The 19893-nt window shown below is 55.4% G+C and overlaps 1 protein-coding gene across 1 annotated transcript; it reads right to left on the bottom strand.

The window, feature by feature from the left end:
- Positions 1–5556: 5556 nt before the first annotated feature.
- Positions 5557–18505, bottom strand: LOC115946059 (3-methyl-2-oxobutanoate dehydrogenase [lipoamide] kinase, mitochondrial-like). Its single transcript, XM_034072471.1, has 13 exons — positions 18182–18505; positions 17498–17662; positions 16648–16716; positions 14975–15085; positions 14353–14400; positions 12987–13106; positions 12045–12143; positions 11385–11458; positions 10326–10454; positions 9249–9338; positions 8018–8167; positions 5917–5993; positions 5557–5677 (listed from the first exon to the last, which is right to left on the bottom strand). The coding sequence occupies exons 1-13, from the start codon at positions 18503–18505 to the stop codon at positions 5610–5612; spliced, it is 1524 nt and encodes a 507-aa protein (XP_033928362.1). The 3' UTR covers positions 5557–5609.
- Between the last annotated feature and the right edge of the window lie 1388 nt (positions 18506–19893).

Here is a 19893-nt window from a genome sequence, read left to right as displayed (position 1 = left end):
GGGGCGACATAGGGCATATAGGGGGCGCTATAGGGATCTATAGGGGGGGCTATAGGGGGCTATGGGGGGTATATGGGGCTCTATGGGGCACTATGGGGCTCTATAGGGGGGGCTATAGGGCTCTATGGGGCTCTATGGGGGGTATAGGGATCTATGGGGTGCTATAGGGGCTATAGGGGGCGCCATAGTGCGGATAGGGGGCGCTATGGGGCTCTATGGGGTGCTATGGGGATCTATGGGGGGGGCTATAGGGGGTGCTATAAGGGGGGCTGAAGGGGGTATAGGGGCCCTATAGGGGGTATAGGGGGAACTATAGGGGCTATAGGGCGCATAGGGGGCTATAGGTGTCTATAGGGTGCTATAGGGGCTATAGGGGGTATAGGGGATATAGGGGGTGTAGGGGATATAGGGGGTATAGGGCGCATAGGGGGCTATAGGGGGTATAGGGGGTATAGGACGCATAGGGATCTATACGGCACATAGGGGGTTATAAGTGTCTATGGGGTGCTATAGGGGGTATAGAGGGTATAGGGGGTGTAGGGGATATAGGGGGTATAGGGCGCATAGGGGGCTATAGGGGGTATAGGGGGTATAGGACGCATAGGGATCTATAGGGTGCATAGGGGGTTATAGGTGTCTATAGGGTGCTATATGAGGTATAGGGAGCATAGGGGTATAGAGGGTATAGGGGGTAAAGGGGGCGCTATGGGGCTCTATGGGGTGCTATGGGGCGCTATAGGGGGCGCTATGGGGGGATATGGGGGGGCTATGGGGGGGTTATAGGGGGTATAGGGGTTATAGGGGTATAGGGGCTATAGGACACATAGGGATCTATAGGATGCATAGGGGGCTATAGGTGTCTATAGGGTGCTATAGGGGGTACAGGGGCTATAGGGGTATAGGGGCTATAGGGGGACTATGGGGGGGATATGGGGGGTCTATGGGGGGCTACAGGGGATATAGGGGGCCTATAGGGGGTATAGGGGGCACTATAGGGGGTACAGGGGGGGCTATAGGGGGTATGTGGGGGGCTATAGGGGCTATAGGGGGTGCTATGGGGGGGATATGGGGGGATATGGGGGTGATATGGGGGCAATGGGGACCCCTATGGGGTAACTGGGGCCAACCAATAGGAGCCTCTCCTTGGGTTGGCCCCGCCCCCTCGGGCTCCCCCTATTGGTTCCCTCTCTCCCCCATAGAGTTCGACGTCCCCCATCCCATTGACTGTCCCTGCTGCCGCTCAGCGCCCCCTGCAGGATGGGAGGAGCCTGCAGGCCCCATAGAGGAGCATGGGGGGACCTATGGGGGCTATGGGGGCTATGGGGGCAATGGGGATCCCTATGGGGACAATGGGGATCCCTATGGGGGCAATGGGGATAATGGGGGCAATGGGGACGATGGGGACAATGGGGATCCCTATGGGGACAATGGGGGTAATGGGGACAATGGGGACAATGGGGACCCCTATGGGGACAATGGGGACTCCTATGGGGACAATGGGGATCCCTATGGGGGCAATGGGGACCCCTGTGGGGGCAATGGGGGCAGTGGGGACCCCCAAGAGGGTAATGGGGGCAATGGGGGCGATGGGGATCCCTATGGGGATAATGGGGATCCCTATGGGGGCAATGGGGGTAATGGGGGTAATGGGGACCCCCAAGAGGGCAATGGGGACTCCTATGGGGACAATGGGGACAATGGGGATGAGGAGGAAGGATGATGGCCCCAATAAAGCCTCTCCTCTCACGCCATTGGCTGCAGCTTTAATGGGGGCGGGGCCTGGAGGAGCCAATCAGGGATGGGGGAGGGACCATGGGGGGCGTGGTCAATGTCCTCCATAGGGATCAATGGGGATCAATGGCTTCCATAGGGATCAATAGGGATCAATGGCTTCCATAGGGATGTTCTCTGTGTCCATAGGGATCAATGGCTTCCATAGGGATGCTCTCCATGTCCATAGGGATCAATAGGGATCAATGTCCTCCATAGGGATGTTCTCTGTGTCCATAGGGATCAATAGGGATCAATGGCTTCCATAGGGATCAATAGGATCAATGGCTTCCATAGGGATCAATAGGGATCAATGGCTTCCATAGGGATGTTCTCCATCACTGTTTTCCATAGGGATGCTCTCCATGTCCATATGGACCAATAGGATCAATGTTCCCATAGGGATGTTCTCTATATCCATAGGGATCAATGGCTTCCATAGGGATCAATAGGGATCAATAGGGATCAATGTTTTCCATAGGGATGTTCTCCATCAACGCCCCACATCCCAAAGGACCATGTTCCCATTGGGATCCCCCCCTCCATAGGAACCCATAGGGATGCTCCCCACATCCCAAAGGACCAATAGGAACCCATGTTCCCATAGGGATTCCCCCCCCCTCCATAGGACCCCATAGGGATACCCCCCCCATAGGACCCCATAGGGATCCCCCCCCTCCATAGGAACCCATAGGGATCCCCCTCCCCATAGGAACCCATAGGAATCCGCCCCCATAGGAACCTATAGGGATCCCCCCCCTCCATAGAAACCCATTGGGATCCCCTCCTCAATAGGAACCCATAGGAACCCCCCCGCCCCATAGGAACCCCCCTTCCCATAGGAACCCATTGGGAACCCTCCCCTCCATAGGACCCCATAGGACCCCCCCTCCCCATAGGATCCTCCCCTCCATAGGAACCCATAGGATCCCCCCCGCCCCATAGGACCCCCCACTTCCATAGGAACCCATAGGACCCCCCCTTCCATAGGACCCCATAGGAACCCATAGGACCCCATAGGATCCCCCCCTTCCCATAGGACCCCATAGGAAACCCCCCTTCCCATAGGAACCCATTGGGAACCCCCCCCTCCATAGGACCCCATAGGGACGCCCCCTCCCCATAGGAACCCATAGGACCCCTCCTCCCCATAGGACCCCATTGAGATCCCCCTTCCCATAGGAACCCATAGGACCCCATAGGAACCCCCTTCCCATAGGACCCCATTGGGATCCCCCTTCCCATAGGACCCCATAGGAGCCCATATGATCCCCCCCTCCCCATAGGACCCCATAGGAACCCCCATTCCCATAGGAACCCATTGGGATCCCCCCCTCCATAGGAACCCATAGGACCCCATAGGAGCCCCCTCCCCATAGGACCCCATAGGAACCCCCCTTTCCCATAGGACCCCATAGGACCCCATAGGAACGCCCCCGCCCCATAGGACCCCATAGGAACCCCCCTGCCCCATAGGACCCCATAGGAACCCCCCCTTCCCATAGGACCCCATAGGAACTCCCCCGCCCCATAGGAACCCCCCGTCCCCATAGGGCCCCATAGGAACCCCCCCCTCCCCATAGGAACCCCCCTACCCCATAGGAACCCATAGGGTTCCCCCCCCCATAGGACCCCATAGGGATCCCCCCGCCCCATAGGAACCCATAGGAACCTATAGGCCCCCATAGGCCCCCATAGGCTCCCATAGGCCCCCATAGGGTGTCAGACCCGGAAGCTCTCGGCGCTGCCGTCCATGTGCCCATAGGATCCCCCCTTCCATAGGCCCCCATAGAACCCCATAGGACCCCATAGGCCCCCATAGGCCCCCATAGGACCCCATAGGAACCCATAGAACCCCATAGGACCCCATAGGCCCCCATAGGACCCCATAGGATGCCATAGGAACCCATAGGGTGGCGCAGTCAGACCCGGAAGCTCTCGGCGCTGCCGTCCATGTGGACCCCATAGAACCCCATATGACCCCATAGGCCCCCATAGGAACCCATAGGCCCCCATAGGGTGGTGCTGTCAGACCCGGAAGCTCTGGGCGCTGCCGTCCATGTGCCGCAGCCGCAGGAACACATCAGTGCCCAGACCCCATAGAACCCCATAGACCCCCATAGGATCCCATAGGCCCCCATAGGAACCCATAGGCTCCCATAGGCCCCCATAGGGTGTCAGACCCGGAAGCTCTGGGCGCTGCCGTCCATGTGCCGCAGCCTCAGGAACACATCAGTGCCCAGACCCCATAGGCCCCCATAGGCCCCCATAGGCCCCCATAGGCCCCCATAGGACCCCATAGGACCCCATAGGGTGTCAGACCCGGAAGCTCTGGGCGCTGCCGTCCATGTGCCGCAGCCGCAGGAACACATCAGTGCCCAGACCCCATAGAACCCCATATGCCCCCATAGGACCCCATAGGATCCCATAGGAACCCATAGGCCCCCATAGGATCCCATAGGCTCCCATAGAACCCCATATGCCCCCATAGGAACCCATATGCCCCCATAGGATCCCATAGGCCCCCATAGGATCCCATAGGCTCCCATAGGATCCCATAGGGTGTCAGACCCGGAAGCTCTGGGCGCTGCCGTCCATGTGCCGCAGCCTCAGGAACACATCAGTGCCCAGACCCCATAGAACCCCATAGAACCCCATAGGACCCCATAGGAACCCATAGGATCCCATAGGACCCCATAGGCCCCCATAGGGTGTCAGACCCGGAAGCTCTGGGCGCTGCCGTCCATGTGCCTCAGCCTCAGGAACACATCAGTGCCCAGACCCCATAGGACCCCATAGAACCCCATAGGCCCCCATTGTGTGCAGTACTCCTCCTGGCCGCCAGGGGGCGCTGTCAGACCCGGAAGCTCTGGGCGCTGCCGTCCATGTGGACCCCATAGAACCCCATAGAACCCCATATGCCCCCATATGGTGTCAGGCGTCAGACCCGGAAGCTCTCGGCGCTGCCGTCCATGTGCCGCAGCCTCAGGAACACATCAGTGCCCAGACCCCATAGCACCCCATAGAACCCCATAGGACCCCATAGAACCCCATAGGAACCCATAGGAACCCATATGCTCCCATAGGGTGTCAGACCCGGAAGCTCTGGGCGCTGCTGTCCATGTGCCTCAGCCGCAGGAACACATCAGTGCCCAGACCCCATAGAACCCCATAGGCCCCCATAGGACCCCATAGGATCCCATAGGCCCCCATAGGATCCCATAGGGTGTCAGACCCGGAAGCTCTGGGCGCTGCCGTCCATGTGCCGCAGCCTCAGGAACACATCAGTGCCCAGACCCCATAGAACCCCATAGGCCCCCATAGGCTCCCATAGGCTCCCATATGCCCCCATAGGGTGTCAGACCCGGAAGCTCTGGGCGCTGCCGTCCATGTGCCGCAGCCTCAGGAACACATCAGTGCCCAGACCCCATAGGCCCCCATAGGATCCCATAGGCCCCCATAGGGTGTCTATCAGACCCGGAAGCTCTGGGCGCTGCCGTCCATGTGTCTCAGCCTCAGGAACACATCAGTGCCCAGACCCCATAGAACCCCATAGGACCCCATAGGATCCCATAGGACCCCATAGGACCCCATAGGGTGTCAGACCCGGAAGCTCTGGGCGCTGCCGTCCATGTGCCGCAGCCTCAGGAACACATCAGTGCCCAGACCCCATAGAACCCCATAGGCTCCCATAGAACCCCATAGGACCCCATAGGCCCCCATAGGATCCCATATGCCCCCATAGAACCCCATAGGATCCCATAGGCTCCCATAGGCCCCCATAGGAACCCATAGGACCCCATAGGACCCCATAGGACCCCATAGGACCCCATAGGGTGTCAGACCCGGAAGCTCTGGGCGCTGCCGTCCATGTGCCGCAGCCTCAGGAACACATCAGTGCCCAGACCCCATAGAACCCCATAGGCTCCCATAGAACCCCATAGGACCCCATAGGCCCCCATAGGATCCCATATGCCCCCATAGAACCCCATAGGATCCCATAGGCTCCCATAGGCCCCCATAGGAACCCATAGGACCCCATAGGACCCCATAGGACCCCATAGGACCCCATAGGGTGTCAGACCCGGAAGCTCTGGGCGCTGCCGTCCATGTGCCTCAGCCTCAGGAACACATCAGTGCCCAGACCCTGCAGGGACTGCAGAGACAGTGACCCCAGCAGGAACTGAGCGTAGGCACGTGACGTGGGCAGCCCGAACCCGAACCTGGGGGCAGAGGTCAGGGGTCAGTGGGGATCAATGGGGATCAATGGGGTATAGGGATCAATGGGGTATAGGGATCAATGGGGATCAATGGGGTATAGGGATCAATGGGGGTCAATGGGGTATAGGGATCAATGGGGTATAGGGATCAATGGGATCAATGGGGATCAATGGGGTCAATGCGCCCCCCCCAGGAACTGAGCGTAAGCACGTGACGTGGGCAGCCCGAACCCGAACCTGGGGTCAGAGGTCAGGGGGTCAGTGGGGATCAATGGGGTATAGGGATCAATGGGGGTCAATGGGGTATAGGGATCAATGGGGTATAGGGATCAATGGGGGTCAATGGGGTATAGGGGTCAATGGGGTATAGGGATCAATGGGGTATAGGGATCAATGGGGGTCAATGGGGTATAGGGATCAATGGGGGTTAATGGGGTATAGGGATCAATGGGGTATAGGGATCAATGGGGTATAGGGATCAATGGGGGTCAATGGGGTATAGGGATCAATGGGGTATAGGGATCAATGGGGTATAGGGATCAATGGGGGTCAATGGGATATAGGGATCAATGGGGTATAGGGATCAATGGGGGTTAATGGGGTATAGGGATCAATGGGGTATAGGGATCAATGGGGATCAATAGGGATCAATGGGATCTATGGGTCTGACCCATGCATGGGCCCCACAGGCTCCATGAGGCTCCGGAAGGGGCTGCCCCCCAAGCGTGGGTCCTGAGCACTGTCCTCGGTCAATGGGATCAATGGGATCAATGGGGATCAATGGGATCAATGGGGATCAATGGGATCAATGGGGATCAATGGGGATCAATGGGGATCAATGGGATCAATGGGGATCAATAGGGATCAATGGGATCTATGGGTCTGACCCATGCATGGGCCCCACAGGCTCCATGAGGCTCCGGAAGGGGCTGCCCCCCAAGCGTGGGTCCTGAGCACTGTCCTCGGTCAATGGGATCAATGGGGATCAATGGGGATCAATGGGATCAATGGGGATCAATGGGATCTATGGGTCTGACCCATGCATGGGCCCCACAGGCTCCATGAGGCTCCGGAAGGGGCTGCCCCCCAAGCGTGGGTCCTGAGCACTGTCCTCGGTCAATGGGATCAATGGGGATCAATGGGGATCAATGGGGATCAATGGGATCAATGGGATCAATGGTTATCAATAGGGATCAATGGGATCTATGGGTCTGACCCATGCATGGGCCCCACAGGCTCCATGAGGCTCCGGAAGGGGCTGCCCCCCAAGCGTGGGTCCTGAGCACTGTCCTCGGTCAATGGGATCAATGGGGATCAATGGGGATCAATGGGATCAATGGGATCTATGGGATCAATAGGGATCAATGGGGATCAATGGGGATCAATGGGATCAATGGGGATCAATGGGGATCAATGGGATCTATGGGATCAATAGGGATCAATGGGGATCAATGGGGATCAATGGGATCAATGGGGATCAATGGGGATCAATGGGGATCTATGGGGATCTATGGGGATCAATGGGGATCAATGGGATCTATGGGGATCAATGGGTATCAATGGGAATCAATGGGGATCAATGGGATCAATAGGGATCAATGGGGATCAATGGGGGTCAATGGGGATCAATGGGGATCAATGGGATCAATGGGATCAATGGGATCAATGGGGATCAATGGGGATCAATGGGGGTCAATGGGATCAATGGGGATCTATGGGGATCAATGGGATCTATGGGGATCAATGGGATCAATAGGGATCAATGGGGATCAATGGGGGTCAATGGGGATCAATGGGGATCAATGGGATCAATGGGGATCAATGGGGATCAATGGGATCTATGGGGATCAATGGGATCAATAGGGATCAATGGGGATCAATGGGGATCAATGGGATCAATGGGGATCAATGGGGATCAATGGGGATCAATGGGGATCAATGGGATCAATGGGGATCAATGGGGATCAATGGGGATCAATGGGGATCAATAGGGATCAATAGGGATCAATGGGATCTATGGGTCTGACCCATGCATGGGCCCCACAGGCTCCATCAGGCTCCGGAAGGGGCTGCCCCCCAAGCGTGGGTCCTGAGCACTGTCCTCGGCTGTGCTGAAGTGATACTGGGTGACCTTGTCCAGGAGGTCATGGGGGATGCCCCCCCCCCGGTCTGAGATCCTGCAAGGGGATAACACACAGGGGTAATGTATAGGGTGATCCATAGGGGTAACATATAGGGGTAACATATAGGGGTAACCCATAGGGGTGATCTATAGGGATAACACATAGGGGGGATCCATAAGGGTAACATATAGGGGTGACCCATAGGGGTGACCCATAGGGATAATGCATAGGGTAACCCATAGGGATAATGCATAGGGTAACCCATAGGGGTAACGCATAGAGGTGATCCATATGGATTAACGCATAGGGGTGATCCATAGGGGTGATCCATAGGGATAACACATAGGGATAACCTATAGGGATAACGCATAGGGATAACCCATAGGGATAATGCATAGGAGATAATGCATAGGGATAACCCATAGGGTAAACCATAGTGATAATGCATAGGGGTGATCCATAGGGGTAACCTATAGGGATAACCCATAGGGATAACACATAGGGATAATCCATAAGGATAACCAATAGGGATAACACATAGGGATAACCCATAGGGATAATGCATAGGGATAACGCATAGGGGTAACCCATAGGGATAATGCATAGGGAAAACCCATAGGGATAATGCATAGGGATAACCCATAGGGATAACCTATAGGGATAATGCATAGGGGTGATCCATAGGGATAACCCATAGGAGAAATACATAGGGATACCCCTACAATAACATAGGAATAACCCATAGGGATAACATATGGACATCCATAGGGATAACATGGGTTCATCCATAGGGATAACACAGCTCATCCATAGGGATAACATGAGCTCATCCATAGGGATAACATGGGTTCATCCATAGGGATAACACAGCTCATCCATAGGGATAACATGAGCTCATCCATAGGGATAACACTGGTACCACCCCCACCGTTACCATGGAGACCAACCCTGGGCACCCTATAGGGAGCATCCATAGGAGCCCCATAGAGAACCCTCAACCTGGGGTCCCATTGACCCCCCCCCCCCCAAGCTATGGGGCTGCCCTATAGCCCTATAGGCCCCCCCACCCTATAGAGCCCCCCCTGCCCCATAGGGCCCCCCCTGCCCCATAGGGCCCCCCCTGCCCCATAGGTACCGGATGATGAAGTCGATGTCATTGTTGGCAATGGTGACCACGATGTCAGGTACATTGTATGGGGTGTCCAGGTGGGACTCCATGGTGGCCCTGACCCATAGAGACCCATAGGGACCCATAGAGACCCATAGAGACCCATAGGGACCCATAGAGACCATAGAGACCCATAGAGACCCATAGGGACCCATAGAGACACATAGAGACACATAGAGACCATAGGGACACATAGAGACCCATAGAGACACATAGAGACCCATAGGGACCCATAGGGACCCATAGAGACACATAGAGACACATAGAGACCCATAGAGACACATAGAGACCCATAGAGACACATAGAGACACATAGAGACCCATAGGGACCCATAGGGACCCATAGAGACACATAGGGACCCATAGGGACCCATAGAGACACATAGAGACCCATAGGGACCCATAGAGACACATAGAGACACATAGAGACCCATAGGGACCCATAGAGACACATAGGGACCCATAGGGACCCATAGAGACACATAGAGACACATAGAGACCCATAGAGACCCATAGGGACCCATAGGGACCCATAGAGACACATAGGGACCCATAGAGACACATAGAGACACATAGAGACCCATAGAACCCATAGACCCCCATAGCCTCCCTATAGCCCCCCATAGCTGCCCCATATCCCCCCATACACCCCCATATCCCCCATAGACCCCCTATAGACCCCCATCCCCCCCTCATAGACCCCATAACCCCCCATATCCCCCCATAGACCCTCTATAACCCCCCATAGCACCCCATAGGCCCCCACAGCTGCCCCATATCCCCCCATATCCCCCCCATATCCCCCCCATACACCCCCATATCCCCCCATATCTGCCCCATATCTGCCCCATATCTGCCCCATATCCCCCATATCCCCCCATATCCCCCCCATATACCCCCCATATCTGCCCCATAGCTGCCCATAGCTGCCCCATACACCCCCATATCCCCCCCATACCCCCCCCATCCCCCCATATCCCCCCCATAGTGCCCCATAGACCCCATAGCCGCCCCATATCTGCCCCATATCAGCCCCATCTCCACCTCATTGCGTTCTTGAGCAGCTCGGGCAGGACATAGTCCAGGGGCAGGGGGATATATGGGAACCTTGCGGCCACGTGACCATTGATGCGCACGCGGGGGGCGTTCCCATAGCGGTGCTCGCACAGGCGCCTATGGCACGGAGCGTAGGGGGACACTATAGAGATCCCTATAGGGCATCCCTATAGAGCCCCTATGGAGATCCCTATGGGGAGCCCTATAGAGACCCCTATAGCACATCCCCTATAGGGCTGCCTATGGGGACCCTATGGAGACCCCTATGGAGATCCCTATGGAGGCCCCTATGGAGATCCCTATGGAGCCCCTATAGGACATCCCCTATAAGACATCCCCTATAGTGCAGCCTATGGGGACCCCTATAGACACCACTATGGAGTCCCTATAGGACATCCCCTATAGCGCACACTATGGGGACCCCTATGGAGATCCCTATGGAGACCCCTATGGAGACCCTATAGAGACCCATATGGAGCCCCTATAGAGACCTCTATAGCGCCCCCTATAGTGCCCCCTATGGAGACCCTTATGGGACCACTATAGAGACCCCTATAGAGCCCCTACGGAGACCCTCATGGAGCCTCTATGGAGCCCCTATGGAGACCGTTATGGAGCCCCCTATGGCGTCCATAGCCCTATAGGCTCTCTAAGCACGTAGGGACTCCCTATAACCCCCATAGGACCCCTATAGCCCCTATAGGACCCCATATATCCCCTATAGGACCCCTATAGGACCCCATATACCCCCTATAGGACCCCATATACCCGCTATAGGGCACCCTATATCCCCTATAGGGCCCCATATACCCCCTATAGGACCCCTATAGGACCCCATATACCCCCTATAGGACCCCACATACCCCCTATAGGACCCCTATAGGACGCCATATACCCCCTATAGGGCCCCATATACCCCCTATAGGACCCCTATAGGACCCCATATACCCCCTATAGGACCCCACATACCCCCTATAGGACCCCTATAGGACGCCATATACCCCCTATAGGACCCCATATACCCCCATAGGCCCCATAGGCCCTCACCGTGCGAAGTCGACCCACTTCTCAATGAGCTTCTTGGGTGAGAGTCGGGTGCAGATGATGCCCACGAAGTCTGGCTGTGGGGGGCACCCTATGAGCACCCTATAGGGCCCTATGGGTGCTATAGGGCTCTATGGGTGCTATAGAGCCTTATGGGTGCTATAGGGCTCTATGGGTGCTATAGAGCCATATGGGTGCTATAGGGCTCTATGGGTGCTATAGAGCCATATGGGTGCTATAGAGCCATATAGATGCTATAGGGCTCTATGGGTGCTATAGAGCCCTATGCACACTCTAGGGCCCTCTAGTGCCATATAGCATCCATAGGGCCCTATAGCACCCATAGAGCCCTATAGCACTCATAGAGCCCTATAGCACCCATAGTGCCCTATGGCACCCATAGAGCCCTATAGCACCCCTAGAGCTCTATAGCACCCATAGAGCCCTATAGCACTCATAGAGCCCTATAGCACCCATAGTGCCCTATGGCACCCATAGAGCCCTATGGCACCCATAGGACTCTATAGCACCCATAGAGCCATATAGCACCCATAGAGCCCTATAGCACCATAGAGCCCTATAGCACCCATAGAGCTCTATAGCACCCATAGTGCCCTATGGCACCCATAGGACCCTATAGGCCCTATAGGGCCCGTCCCTTACCTTATCCTCATGCAGAGCCAGGTGATGTGCTGCCAGCATCCGCATTCCCAAGCGGGATGTGAGGGTCTCATCCAGGAACATGCGGATGAGGTGCTCATCCTATAGGGAATATAGGGGATATAGGGGGCTGGGTGTCTATAGGGCTCCTATAGGGGGCTGGGGGTCTATAGGGGTCCTATAGGGGCGGGGTGTCTATAGGGGTCCTATAGGGGGCTGGGGGTCTATAGGGCTCCTATAGGGGCTATAGGCATGCTATAGGGTCCATAGGGATGCTCTAGCGCCCATAGGGATGCTATAGAATCAATGGGGATGCTATAGGGATGCTCTAGGGCCCACAGGGATGCTCTAGGGATGCTATAGGTTCCATAGGGATGATACAGGGATGCTCTAGGGCCCATAGGGATGCTATAGGGATGCCATAGGATCCTTAGGGATGCTTTAGAGCCCATAGGGATGCTATAAGGATGCTACAGGGATGCTCTATGGCCAATAGGGATGCTCTAGGGATGCCATAGGTTCCATAGGGATGCTATAGAGCCCATAGGGATGCTACAGGGATGCTCTAGGGCCCATAGGGATGCTCTAGGGATGCTATAGGCTCCATAGGGATGCTCTAGGATCCATAGGGATGCTCTAGGGATGCTCTAGGGCCCATAGGGATGCTCTAGGGATGCCATAGGTTCCATAGGGATGCTCTAGGATCCATAGGGATGCTATAGAGCCCATAGGGATGTTACAGGGATGCTCTAGGGATGCTATAGGGATGCTCTAGAGCCCATAGGGACGCTATAGGGATGCTATAGGGATGCCATAGGTTCCATAGGGATGCTCTAGGATCCATAGGGATGCTCTAGGGATGCTATAGGCTCCATAGGGATGCTATAGGGATGCTATAGAGCCCATAGGGCTGCGATAGGGTTGCTATAGGGTTGCTATAGGAACCTGTATGTGTCTGCGGCACTCCCTGAGCCCCTCAGCCAGCAGTGTGACCACATCCTTGTGATCCTCCAGCAGCTGCCGCAGGAGGGAACAGAACCTGCACTCGTCACTGGGAGACTGGATCTGGTGATGGGAACACTGGGATCACACTGGGAACACTGGGATCATACTGGGAACACTGGGAACAGAACCTGCACTCGTCACTGGGAGACTGGATCTGGTGATGGGAGAACTGGGATCATACTGGGAACACTGGGGGGTAACTGGGAACACTGGGAACAGAACCTGCACTCGTCACTGGGAGACTGGATCTGGTGATGGGAACACTGGGATCATACTGGGAACACTGGGATCATACTGGGAACACTGGGATCATACTGGGAACACTGGGGGGTAACTGGGAACACTGGGAACAGAACCTGCACTCGTCACTGGGAGACTGGATCTGGTGATGGGAGAACTGGGGTCATACTGGGAACACTGGGATCATACTGGGAACACTGGGAGGTAACTGGGAACACTGGGGTAACTGGGGTAACTGGGGGAACTGGGGGAACTGGGGGAACTGGGGGGTAATGGGATATAGGGATAATGGGATAATGGGGTATAGAGATAGAGGGATGATGGGGTACAGAGGTAATCAGATAATGGGATACAGGGATAATGGGATATAGGGATAATGGGAGACAGGGATAATGGGGTAATGGGATAATGGGATATAGGGATAGAGGGATAATGGGACGCAGGGATAATGGGATAATGGGATATAGGGGTAATGGGATGCAGGGACAATGGGATATAGAGATGATGGGATATAGGGATAATGGGATAATGGGATACAGGGATAATGGGATATAGGGATAATGGGATAATGAGGTAATGGGATAATGGGATACAGGGATAATGGGATAATGGGATATAGGGATAATGGGATAGAGAGGTAATGGAGGGTTAGAGGGATAATGGGACACAGGGATAATGGGGTAAAGGGGTACAGGGATAATGGGATACAGGAGTAATGAGATAATGGGATAATGGGGTAATGGGAGACAGGGATAATGGGATAGAGAGATAGAGGGATAATGGGGTACAGAGGTAACCAGATAATGGGATACAGGGATAATGGAATAATGGGATAATGGGATATAGGGATGGAGGGATAATGGGAGACAGGGAATGGGCTATAGGGGATATGGGTTATAGGGGATATGGGCGATAGGGAAAGGGCTATAGGGGATATGGACTATAGGGATATGGGCTATAGGGGATGGGCTATAGGGGATATGGGCTATAGGGGATATGGGCTATAGGGGATATGGGCTATAGGGGATATGGGCTATAGGGATACAGGTAATGGGGTTGCTCTCACCGGGGGGAAGTCACTCAGCATCTGGAAGGCTCGAATGTAGAGCTCATGCTGGGGAGAGGAGCACAGCCCATAATAACCCATAATAACCCATAGCATCCCATAATACACATGGTGTCCCATAATATCCCATAGCATCCCATAATAACCCATAATAACCAGAGCATCCCATAATAACCCGTAATAACCACAGCATCCCATAATATCCCATAGCATCCCATAATAACCCAAAGGACCCCATAGTATCCCATAGCATCCCACATCCCATAATATCCCATAATACCCCATACTCTATATCCTATGCCCATTCCCATTCCCCATATCCCAATCCCATGTAACCCTTTCTCTATATGGGAGCTCTCATATTCCCTGTATCCCATCCCAGTTATCCCATTATCCCATTCCCATTATCCCAGTGCTCCCAGTGTTATCCCAGTGTTATCCCAGTGTTATCCCAGTGTTCCCAGTGTTCCCAGTGCTCCCAGTGTTATCCCAGTGTTATCCCAGTGTTCCCAGTGTTCCCAGTGCTCCCAGTGTTATCCCAGTGTTATCCCAGTGTTCCCAGTGTTCCCAGTGCTCCCAGTGTTCCCAGTGCTCCCAGTGCTCCCAGTATCCCCAGTCTCACCACGTGCAGTATAGTTGGGTTACAGCCGATGATGAAGGGAAGGCTCCGGAAGCCTCTGATCCTATGGGCAATGCGGACAGGGAGCTCCTGCTGCAGGTACCGGGCGCTCTGCTGCAATGGGACATACTGGTTAGACTGGTTATACTGGTTATACTGGTTATACTGGTTATACTGGGAACACTGGGAACACTGGGATAACACTGGGATAACACTGGGATCCTATGGGCAATGCGGACAGGGAGCTCCTGCTGCAGGTACCGGGCGCTCTGCTGCAATGGGACATACTGGTTAGACTGGTTATACTGGTTATACTGGTTATACTGGTTATACTGGTTATACTGGGATAACACTGGGAACACTGGGATAACACTGGGATAACACTGGGATAACACTGGGATCCTATGGGCAATGCGGACAGGGAGCTCCTGCTGCAGGTACCGGGCGCTCTGCTGCAATGGGACATACTGGTTATACTGGTTATACTGGTTATACTGGTTATACTGGTTATACTGGGAACACTGGGAACACTGGGATAACACTGGGATAACACTGGGATCCTATGGGCAATGCGGACAGGGAGCTCCTGCTGCAGGTACCGGGCGCTCTGCTGCAATGGGACATACTGGTTATACTGGTTATACTGGTTATACTGGTTATACTGGGAACACTGGGATAACACTGGGATAACACTGGGATAACACTGGGATCCTATGGGCAATGCGGACAGGGAGCTCCTGCTGCAGGTACCGGGCGCTCTGCTGCTATGGGACATACTGGTTATACTGGTTATACTGGTTATACTGGTTATACTGGTTATACTGGGAACACTGGGAACACTGGGATAACACTGGGATAACACTGGGATCCTATGGGCAATGCGGACAGGGAGCTCCTGCTGCAGGTACCGGGCGCTCTGCTGCAATGGGACATACTGGTTATACTGGTTATACTGGTTATACTGGTTATACTGGGAACACTGGGATAACACTGGGATAACACTGGGATAACACTGGGATAACACTGGGATAACACTGGGATCCTATGGGCAATGCGGACAGGGAGCTCCTGCTGCAGGTACCGGGCGCTCTGCTGCAATGGGACATACTGGTTATACTGGTTATACTGGTTATACTGGTTATACTGGTTATACTGGTTATACTGGGAGCACTGGGATAACACTGGGATAACACTGGGATAACACTGGGATAACACTGGGATAATGGGGATGGGAAGGGGATGGAGATCCAAGGACCCCCCAACCAAAAGGGACCCCATATAATGCCCCATAGCGAGCCCCATAGCGTGCCCCATAGCGAGCCCCATAGTGTGCCCCATAGAGAGCCCCATAGCGAGCCCCATAGCGTGCCCCATAGCGAGCCCCATAGAGAGCCCCATAGTGAGCCCCATAGCGAGCCCCATAGTGTGCCCCATAGCATGCCCCATAGAGAGCCCCATAGCGAGCCCCATAGTGTGCCCCATAGCGAGCCCCATAGTGTGCCCCATAGCGTGCCCCATAGCGTGCCCCATAGCGAGCCCCATAGCGTGCCCCATAGGGAGCCCCATAGTGTGCCCCATAGAGAGCCCCATAGGGAGCCCCATAGCGAGCCCCATAGAGAGCCCCATAGCGAGCCCCATAGTGTGCCCCATAGCGAGCCCCATAGCGAGCCCCATACCATGATGTGGCTCCCATCCTGCGAGCGCCCCGAGTACAGCATCGTGGTTGGGGTCAGGCGCACCAAGGGCTGCATGGGGGGCACAAAGGGGGGGTCAGCCCTATAGAGCCCTATGGGGCTGCCCCACACTTATGGGGCTGCCCCATAGATGGTGGAGATCACCCCTATAGATCCCTATGCATCTGTCCCATAGACCCCTATGGGTCTGCCCCACAGAACCCTATGGGTCTGCCCCACACTTATGGGGCTGCCCCATAGATGGTGACGATCACCCCATAGATCCCTATGGGTCTGCCCCACACTTATGGGTCTGCCCCATAGACCCCTATGGGTCTGCCCCACACTTATGCATCTGCCCCATAGACCCCTATGGGTCTGCCCCACACTTATGGGTCCGCCCCATAGACCCTTATGGGTCTGCCCCACACTTATGGATCTGCCCCACACATATGGGTCCGCCCCACACTTATGGATGTGCCCCATAGACCCTATGGGTCTGCCCCATAGAACCATATGGCTCTGCCCCACACTTATGGGTCCACCCCATAGACCTTATGGATCAGCCCCACAGAACCCTATGGGTCCGCCCCACACTTATGGGGCTGCCCCATAGATGGTGACGATCACCCCTATAGGATCAGGATCAACCCTATGGGTCTGCCCCACACTTATGGCTCTGCCCCATAGACCCCTATGGCTCAGCCCCATAGACCCCTATGGATCTCCCCCATAGACCCCTATGGCCCCGCCCCATAGACCCCTATGGATCTGCCCCATAGACCCCTATAGATCAGCCCCATAGACCCCTATGGCCCCGCCCCCTATGGCCCCGCCCCCGCCCCTCCCCCACCCTCTCGGCCGCGCTGTCAATGGCCGGCTGCAGGTAGAAGGCGGTCACGTGCTTGGAGCGCTCGCGGGCGAGGTCAGGGGGGGGGAGGTCAGCGGAAGAGCGAGCGGGGGGGGGGAGGGGGAACAGCCTCCCCCGTAACCCCCCCGTGACCCGGAACAGCATCGCCTGGGGGGGGGGGGGGGGAGACCATAGAGACGTATAGAGACCTATAGGGACCCATAGAGACATATAGAGACACATAGAGACCCCATATAGACCCCATAGGGACCCATAGGGACCCCATAGAGACCCTATAGAGCCCCATAGAAACCCCATAGAGACCCCATACCCCCCCCCCCAGACCCCTATAGCAGAGCATAGGGTGACACCCCCCTCCCTATAGGAAGACGTGGACCAGCCCCTATGGAGGCCCAGAGCCCTCCTATAGCGCCCCATAGACCCCTATGGACCCCATAGCCACCCCATAGAGCTGTATAGAGACGCCATAGAGACCCATAGAGACACATAGAGCCCCATAGACCCCCCATAGACCCCCATAGTGCCGCATAGACCCCTATGGACCCCATAGTCCCCCCATAGATCCCCATATAGCCCCATAGCCCCCCCATAGACCCCTATGGACCCTATAGGACCCCCATAGACCCCATTGCCCCCATAGACCCGCACGGGTCCGACCCCGCTCACCGGAAGCTGCCCCAAGCTCCGCCCCTTGCCCCTCCCCCCCTCCCGCGGCTCCCAATGGAACAGCCCAGGGCGGGGCCGGCGCCATCTTGGGTGCGCCCAAGGGCGCCGCCATCTTGGATGAGGGCATGGGCGCCGCCATATTGAGCGTGACCGAGTGGCCGCCATGTTTGACGTACACGAGGGTGCCGCCATCTTGGATGCCTCTAAGGACGCCGCCATGTTGGACGTACACAAGGGCGCCGCCATATTGGATGCCAACGTGGCTGCCGCCATATTGGGCTCCCCCAGGGCTGCCGTATTAGATGCCACCATGGCGGCCGCCATATTGGATACCCATAATCCACCATACTGGGACCGATGCCCTCTTGGGGCTCTCTTAAAGGGACCCTCCTCCCTATAGCCATATATTGACCCATAGAGACCATGTATAGCCATGTATTGACCACATATAGCCATGTACAGACCCCATAGAGACCCATAGAGACCCCATAGAGACCCCATAGAGATCATATAGGGCCCATAGAGACCCCATAGACCCCCATAGAGCCCCATAGAGACCCCATAGAGACACATAGAGTCCACAGAGACCCCATTTTGGGTTGAATTCATGCAGTTTTGGTCCGTTTCTGCCATCGCCGCAGGTTGAGCCGCAGCAGCAGCAGGTTTACCCCATAGGAGCTCAGGCCATAGAGCCCCATAGAGCCCCATAGAAACCCCATAGTGACCCATAGAGACCCATAGAGACCCCATAGAGACCCATAGAGACACATAGAGACCCCATAGAGACCCATAGAGACACATAGAGACCCCATAGAGACCCATAGAGACACATAGAGACCCCATAGAGACCCATAGAGACACATAGAGACCCCATAGAGACCCATAGAGACACATAGAGACCCCATAGAGACCCATAGAGACACATAGAGCCCCATAGAGACCCATAGAGACCCCATTTTGGGTTGAATTCAGTCAGTTTTGGTCCATTTCCACCATCGCCGCAAGTTCAGCCTCAGCAGCAGCAGGTTGACCCCATAGGAGCTCAGGCCATAGGGACTCATAGAGACACATAGTGACCCATAGAGCCCCATAGAGCCCCATAGAGACCCATAGAGACCCCATAGAGACCCCATAGAGACCCCATAGAGACCCATAGGGACCCATAGAGCCCCATAGAGACACATAGAGACCCCATAGAGACCCCATAGAGACCCATAGAAACCCCATAGAGCCCCATAGAGACCCATAGAAACCCCATAGAGACCCCATAGACCCCATAGAGACCCCATTTTGGGTTGAATTCAGTCAGTTTTGGGTCTCCTCCATCGCCGCAGGTTCAGCCTCAGCAGCAGCAGGTTGACCCCATAGAGCCCCATAGAGAGCCATAGAGACCCCATTTTGGGTTGAATTCAGGCTGTTTTGGTCCATTTCCGCCATCGCCGCAGGTTGAGCCGCAGCAGGAGCAGGTTGACCCCATAGGAGCTCAGGCCATAGAGACCCCATAGAGACCCCATAGAGACCCCATAGAAACCCCATAGAGACCCCATAGAGACCCATAGAGACCCATAGAGACCCCATAGAGACCCCATAGAGACCCCATAGAGACCCATAGAGCCCCCATAGAGACCCATAGAGCCCCCATAGAGACCCATAGAGACCCCATAGACACCCATAGAGACCCCATAGAGACCCCATAGAGACCCATAGAGACC

This window comes from Melopsittacus undulatus, chromosome 29 (genome assembly GCF_012275295.1).
Source record: "Melopsittacus undulatus isolate bMelUnd1 chromosome 29, bMelUnd1.mat.Z, whole genome shotgun sequence".
NCBI lineage: Eukaryota > Metazoa > Chordata > Aves > Psittaciformes > Psittaculidae > Melopsittacus > Melopsittacus undulatus.
This window is presented reverse-complemented; position numbering and strand designations above follow the sequence as displayed.

What these genes read in the sequence shown, in the direction of transcription:
- LOC115946059 (XM_034072471.1), bottom strand. Translation starts at nt 18,505, where the DNA reads ATGGCGGCCGCCATGGTGGCATCTAATACGGCAGCCCTGGGGGAGCCC. An exon ending in TGCTGAGTGACTTCCCCCCG is followed by an intron (nt 13,107 to 14,352) that starts GTGAGAGCAACC and finishes TCCCATCACCAG; the next exon opens with ATCCAGTCTCCCAGTGACGA. An exon ending in AGTGCCGCAGACACATACAG is followed by an intron (nt 12,144 to 12,986) that starts GTTCCTATAGCA and finishes TATTCCCTATAG; the next exon opens with GATGAGCACCTCATCCGCAT.